This window comes from Colobus angolensis, unplaced genomic scaffold, assembly GCF_000951035.1.
Source record: "Colobus angolensis palliatus isolate OR3802 unplaced genomic scaffold, Cang.pa_1.0 Scaffold178, whole genome shotgun sequence".
NCBI lineage: Eukaryota > Metazoa > Chordata > Mammalia > Primates > Cercopithecidae > Colobus > Colobus angolensis.
The window spans coordinates 5,267,151-5,274,544 of record NW_012114910.1 but is presented as its reverse complement, the minus strand read 5'-3'; the positions used below and the strand labels follow the sequence as shown (position 1 = coordinate 5,274,544).

Here is a 7,394-nt window from a genome sequence, read left to right as displayed (position 1 = left end):
TTTTTTTTTTTTTTTTTTTAATTCCTGGGGTTGCTGGGCTAGAACTGGCTAGAGAGGGCACAGCAAGAGGCAGGCTTCAGCTTGTACTCCCTCCTGTTCGGGTGCCAGGCCATTGTCCCACCCAGTCTTGTCCACCTGAGCAGGTTTCAAAGGGATAGAAAAAGAAAGTCCTGCATGTTTGTTTAAGGGGAAAAATGTGCGGCAGGGAGTAGGCCTGTAGCCCAGTGTTAGCGCCAAGGCCCTTTCACCGCTGCACCTGCAGAGCCGGGGCAGGACTGGGGAGGAAATAGGGTCCTGGGGAGAGGTGGGTCTGTGTCTGCTGGACCCAGATCTGAGGAGGTTTGGGCCCCAGGAAAGGCCAGGAAGGGTATTTGTGTGTTCTGGGGAGCAGCTGCAGAGAGCTCCCCAGAGGGAAGAAGCAGAAGGACTTGAGGCCCAACCACCTGGTGCTAGTCCTCCGGACATCCCAGCCACTTTTACTGCGACTTGGTCCTCCCAGCCTGGGGGAGGCAACCACCTCCTGGCTCCCTTCTGCTGGAAAAGCTCTGTCACCCACCCAGGCTGTGTGATCTCAGGGCATGTCTGAGCATGTCTAACCTGCCGGAGTGGGCCCAAGGGGCCTGTATCAGGCCCTCCCACTCTGATGTCCAAGAACAGGCAAGGCCATTCTCTACCTCCTGCCTTACCTTATCTCCTTGGCCTCAGGGTGCACCAGTGGAGGGGAAGTGGGGCTGCCTGGTGGTTCAGCCTCAAGCTCTGGGAGGTTCAAATCCCAGCTCCCCCATTTGCTGACTTTGTGGGACCCAGAGCTGGTAGCTTAAACTCTGTGAACTTGTTTCGTCTGTGCGACGAGGATAATGGAAACAGTTCCTGCCTTCTAGAACTAGCTAGGCATAGAAATTGCTCAGCATAGTGCCTGGCACACATAAAGTGCTTCCCTGCTGGCCAAATCTTTTGGGGACAGCTCTTGGGCTAGCATTCGGTGATGCCAAGCACAATTAATCCCAAAGCAAAAGGAAGTCATTTATGAATTATCCCCTGATGCTTTTGTCAGCCGTTTTTTAGTTTGGGGAAGAATATTTGGTGTGGCTTCACCCTCCCCATCCCCAGACATATGTGCACCGATGCACACCCACGTACAGGAAATTGAGAGCAGGTGGTGGAAGCCTCTCTCTAGGCAGGGCTGCACTCTCCCATTCATTCACTCAACACATCTTTACCGAGCAACTTCTGCGTAGCACTGGGGAGACCATGATGAGTGAGACAGGGCCTCTGCCCTCCCAGTGCCTGCAGTCTAGTGAGGAGCCCTAGGCCAGGAGCAGGAGACAGGGGGACTAAGCCCAGATGGAGGGCTCAGGAAAGGCTTCTTGGGAAAGTGACATGTGAGCTGAAACTTGGAGGATGCTTGAGTTAGCTTCATAAAGGATGTGTGCGCGTGGAGTGTCTCAGGCGGAGGGAACGGCACGTGCAGAGGCCTGGAGGTTTGGTGTGTGGGTGTACCGGAATGAAGGAATGTGTTGAAAGAGGAGGAGGTGGGGTGAGGTGAGGCTGAAAGGTAGGCCAGCTCCTGTGGGGCCTCGGAAGCCATTGAGGAATCTGGGTTTTCTCTGGAGGGCGGTGGGGAGCCACTGGAAGGTCTTATGCAGGTTTGAGTGGGCCTTGCGGGGACTCCTATCTCAGGCCTTCATCTTTCCCTCTGCCTCGGCCCCTGAGACCTGGGCCTTGCTATTCATGGCCCATTCCTGGTTGGTCGCCCAGGTGTCTGTTGTCCCAGTGGAGGGGGAGCTGGGAAGTTGCCAGCTCCCTGGGAATTCCACCTACTCCCCTGGCAGGGTCCTCAGCAGCCAACTTCCCTGAAATGAGCTAGGGAGTAAGTGCAACTTCCCTAGACTCTGCCTGGAACTGTTGTGGTCAAGTCAATTTCTTATAAATCAAATCACACGTTAAATGCATTAGGAGAAGCAGTTGTTTACAGCCCTAGAAACCTGAAAAACCTCGGGGTAAAGGCAAGAGTTGCTTCATCCTTTTTGGGAGTTGAGTTTTTGGATTCAGTCTGACAGTGATGGGCTGTTTCCAGAGGTGGCAATGCTGGGGACAGGGTGAACCAGGACCATCTGCAGGGACAGCAGAGCCTGCAGAGCCTCTTCCAACCCCTCACACCCGATTCCACCCTCCGTTCTCTCCATCCATAACCCCTTCCCCTTTGATCTGTCCTGGGGGTAGGGCTGTGTAATAGACATTTGAGGCTCCTGAACAACTCTGGCTTTGTCCAGGCTGGGTGGGAAGCCGGGGACTTGTCAGCTGCACTTCCACTGCCGAGGTCTGGGCTGCTGACCTCGGGCGCGGCTGGGCACTCGCTGAGGCCAGGCCCCTGGATGTGGGCATGGTGGCTGGCTGACTGGCACGCAGGGGTGCCAGTTAAAGTCCAGTACCAGGACTCTGGGCCCCACCCTGGGCTGCTATCCTGGACATTCAGGCCCTCAGACACTGGCGTGCTAGGTGGGAAGAAAGCTTTTCCCTGCCAGGCCCCTCTGCTAGAGACAATGACAGGCCACTGGTGCCAGTGGGCGGTGGAGGAGGACATCATGTAAAGAGCCCCAGCTTCGGAGTCAGCCAGGCTGGGTTCAGTCTGGACTGTGCCAGTTCCCGGCTGTGAGGCCTCAACAAGTTACATCACCTCTCTGAGTTCGACTCCTCTAGAATGGGAGTCAGTGTGAGGGTGACAGGCAGGGTCTGGGTGTCACTGTGTGGTATCACCTCCTCTGGCCACTGGTGCCCACAGTCCTGCAGGAACTATCTGCCCTCAGGCTCCCCAGGGAGTGGGAGCTGCCAGCTAAGAGAGAGGCCCAGGCCTGAGTCCCACACATCTCCTAGGCATGGGGCTGATAGAAACGAGGGAGCCAGGAGGGCCACGTGCGGAGGGAGTGGGCACTGCCTGCCTGAGCTGGAACGGGCTTGGAGACAGATCCCACCCACTGAAAGGTGGGGCCCGTTAGACCAAGGCCAAGCATTCTTTTTTTTCCTCATTGTCCGGCCTCTTAGTGTCTTTCCACCTGTCTGCTTAGGTGTCCCAGAAATATTGCCCTGGACTGTTTCTGATGGTATTGAGGTGGGGTTGGAGGGCCGCCTAAGGGAAGGGGCCCAGGAACGATGGTGGACTGTCAGGGGTAGGGTCTGGATGGGCTTCTGAGGCCCCTCACAACCAGGGATGGGGGGCTGGCAACAGCAGCCCTCCACTGTGGGATTCAGGCTGCCATCTCCATGGCAACAGGTATCCCCAGCCAAGGGATTGGTCTCTTAAAGGCACAGTGCTGGAGCTAGACCACTGCTGCCTGGAGCTGGGGTTGAGGGTGGTGGGGTCCGTGTCTCCACACAGCTCACCCTGCTCCTTCCCTCCACAGTTGTACTTGGGGGGCAGACAGGGGAACAAGACACCTTGGAGGGCTGAGCTTGTAGCCTCTACAACCTCCCCAGGGAACAAGCGGCTTTGCTGGATATGAAGGTGGCCAAGGGCTGACCTGGGGTCCAGCTTAGTTCCACCCTCCTTAGCTCCATGACCTTGACTAGTCCAGGCCCCAGTTTCCTCTTCTGGAAGATGAAAGCCCCAAACAGAATGTGAAGACCACAAGAGCTGATCTGTTGATGTTAGGGGTGGGGGAAACTCAGCTTCCTCTAAAGGGTCAGCGGGTACTAAGGACATAGCGGAGCTGAAAATGAGTTCTTGGCTGGGTGCGGTGGCTCACATCTGTAATCCCAGCACTTTGGGAGGCTGAGGCAGGTGGATCACCTGAGGACAGGAGTTTGAGACCAGCCTGGCTATCGTGGTGAAACCCCATCTCTACTAAAAATACAAAAATTAGCTGGGCATGGTGGCGAGTGCCTATAATCCCAGCTACTTGGGAGGCTGAGGCAGAAGAATCGCTTGAACCCAGGAGTTGGAGGTTGCAGTGAGCCCAGGTCGTGCCACTGTACTCCAGCCTGGGTGACAGAGTGAGACTCAGTCTAAAAAAAAAGAGTTCTTGGCCGATTTGGAATCCTGGGCCCTCACCCTCAGATGGTCCAGTGAGCCTCCCTGCACTTCACTCAGACACACCCCAGCCCCACTTCACAGTTAGTATTTTATATATCTCCCACATTAATTATTCAGTATTTTTTAGATTTAATTTATAAAGAAACTCTATATCCCAGTGTATGTGAAAAAAGCAGTATCACTTGCCATAAATAGAGAGTAACAAAAATAAACACAACAAGCTGTACAATGGTATTAAAGTCTAGCTGGAGACTATTGTCTCAAGTTCTGGGCTTCCTGCCTTCCCTTTCTGTTGATAAGGAAGCTCAGCAAATGTTAGAGAGATGTGAAAGGCACAGTAGTACCAAACCAAGACTTGCTCCTGGGCGCAGTTCAGAGAATTGAAAGGCCACTGCAAACCAGTCCTCTTCCTGGGGTGACTTGATGGTGCTCAGTGCTGTGTTTGGGATGTGACCCAAATCGACTTATTTGCCAGCAGAGCCCCACACTCCTGGAAGCCCTGGCCCAGACGACCTGCTTTAGCTCCTGCAAGGTGTCTCAGATTGCCGTGTTGAGTAGGGAATGGAGGGGTCACAGGTGCCTATGCCCAGGTGCAGCAGAGAGGAGGAGACCGATCCCAGAGCAGCCCATCAGCCAGATGTGTCCTCCTGCACCAGCCGTGGGCCTGTCGGGAATGCAGCTGACTGGGCCACTGCCACATGTCAGGCACATTATCTGCAACAAATCCCACTTTGCAGATGAAGAAACTGAAGCACTACAAGTCAAGTCAGTTGCCTAGAGTCCTACAGTGTAGCAACCGGCAAGGCCAGGCCCAGAGTCCAGGGCTCTCAGAGGCCACAAGGGGGAAGTCTAAGATAACACACAGCACAGGAGGGGAGAGCGGTTTGCACTTCCTGCTGTGACCAGGTCAGAGTTTAGAGCGTGAGAGGCCTGCAGGGGTTGGGTGCCGAGAGCAGGATGCATAGGGAGTTGTCTGGGACTTGGCTGCAGCTGGGTAAGATGCACTGCCTCCCTCCAGGACTCAGAGGGTTTGGGGTGAAGGAGGGAAGGAGAAGGGGTGCCAGGGCCTCGGCCTTGCTGAGTGTCCCGTTGACCCCCTCCCCGCAGCAGTACTTCATCCTCCTCATCATCACGGACGGGGTCATCAGTGACATGGAGGAGACGCGGCATGCCGTGGTGCAGGCTTCCAAGCTGCCCATGTCCATCATCATCGTGGGCGTGGGCAATGCCGACTTCGCTGCCATGGAATTCCTGGATGGGGACAGCCGCATGCTGCGCTCCCACACGGGGGAGGAGGCAGCCCGCGATATTGTGCAGTTCGTTCCCTTTCGAGAGTTCCGCAACGTGAGTGTGGGCCTGGGCTGGGAGGTGGCGGTTACAGGACCCCAGCCACCATAGCTCATAATCAAGCTTGAGAGTCTTGGGGTTGTCTGGCCCAATCCTAGACTTCTCCACTCCATTGACTATGCTCTTCTGAGGGCCTGCTATGGCCAGGTGCCATGCCAGGCCTTGCCCTGGTGGTGGCCATTGTGATAGTGTGCGCACTTGCTTCCATAAACTGATGGAACATGGAGCTGTGGGCATCCAGCCTGAGGCTCTGGGGTGGGGCTTCCCGGAGGACCTGCCCTCTAGTGGGGTCTGATGAGAGGCTCGGGCTATCCATGTGGTGTAAAGTGCAGCAGGAGAGAGGGGTTTTCCCGATCGTCACACCCCAGCCAGCGCCCTCATTTTACAGATGGAAAACAAGGCCTCCCCGTCATCTTAGGTTGACCTCCTCTCCCTAAAGGCCTCTGCCTGGGAGAGTGGTGTCCCCTGCCTTGTCCCTGGAAGTGGCTCTGGCTTTATTTGCAGGTGATCCCAGGTCTGCCCACAAGGAGGCCAGGGTTGGCTTCCTGATCACTGCCCTAGCAGCAGGGCCCATGAGGAGTCTCATAGGGGAGCAGTCCCTTCCCTGTACTGCTGGCTGGGGACTTAACCCAGCCTCAGCAAGAACTGCCCACGGTGGTTTGCACCCAGTGGCCCTCACCTCTCTGCCCAGCATCCTCTGGGTTTGCCTGCGATGGTTCTACTCCTTCCTCTGGAGCATTTGCTTCCTGAGGACAAACGCTGGGCATCAGTCACCCCTTCATGCACAGGTCGGTGACCGAGTACCTCCATGCGCCTGGCCTGTGGCTGGCCGTTCACCAGTGAACCAGACTGTTAGGGCCATTTATTCCCACCAAGAAGGTGCTCAGGAGATGTTTGCCAGATGCATAGGTGCTTCCCACAGACGGAGTCATCCTAACCCATTACTCCCAAGCATCTCAAGTGCTCCAGGTAACACTTACACCTAACTAAAGGAAGGTAATGTGATCAGGGGGAATTTCAGGCCTGGGCTGAGATGAGGGATGCCACTTGCAGACAGCCCTGGCCCGCAGCCCTAATTTTGTCCTCAATGGACACCTGCTGTAGCAGCCCTCTGGGCATAGTGCCGCTCACAACTTCCGGTCATTAATCCTTATTCTCTCTCTTCCCCACCCCACCCTCGTCCACCCTGCAGGCAGCAAAAGAGACCTTGGCCAAAGCTGTGCTGGCGGAGCTGCCCCAACAAGTTGTGCAGTATTTCAAGCATAAAAACCTGCCCCCCACCAACTCGGAGCCCGCCTGAGCTCCAGTGCCCAGCAGCAGCATGTCGGCTGAGCCTCCCGCCCTCCCCCAGGAACATGCACGCTCACCCTGCTTCCTTGTGGGTGGCCTTTTTTTACCGATCCACATTTTTATTTTTTACAACCGGACCTCCACCCCCAACTTCCTCCAGCCCAGCTGGGCTTCCTTTGTTGGAGTCAACTGTTGATGCTTCCAGGCCAAACTGGCTTCCCCTCCTCCTCTCCCCACCTTTGCCATTCTTAAGTATTGAATGTACTTTGTATAATTTTAGTGGAATTATTATTGTTATTGAGAATAAAATTTTTACAATCATAACTGGCTTTTTCCAAGTAACTATATGCAGACTCTGATGAAAGGAACGTGTCCTTGGTGCATACTTCGTGTCATAGCCTGCACCTAATTAATTCTGGCTGTTTTTTTTAATACTGTGACTGTGTTCTATTTGTTATATACTCAGGGTAATAAACGAGTTTCAGACGTCCCTGCGTCAGCTCCTTCCTCAGCAGGGACCTGACGGGCTCACTGATCTGAGAAAGGAAATGGAAGATGAAAATCCACCCTGCAAGTCTGCTAAGTTGGTGTAGTCACCTCTGCATGGGGACATGCATTCCAGATGATAAGCTGTTAAACCGCTGCCAGTTAACAGTGATAACCTGTTAAACCGGCACAGAACCTGGCACATTGTACAAACTCAATAAATATTTGTGGATGAATAGAA

At 54.7% G+C, this 7,394-nt stretch overlaps 1 protein-coding gene across 1 annotated transcript in view; it reads left to right on the top strand.

The window, feature by feature from the left end:
• The window catches only part of CPNE2 (copine II), a 42,407-nt gene extending 35,416 nt beyond the window's left edge, over positions 1-6,991 (top strand). Inside the window, exons 15-16 of the mRNA XM_011938851.1 lie at positions 5,138-5,374; positions 6,570-6,991. Coding sequence (XP_011794241.1) covers positions 5,138-5,374; positions 6,570-6,677 — 345 coding nt within the window. The 3' untranslated portion in view covers positions 6,678-6,991. The remainder of the gene's footprint in view (positions 1-5,137; positions 5,375-6,569) is intronic.
• The last annotated feature ends 403 nt before the right edge of the window (positions 6,992-7,394 follow it).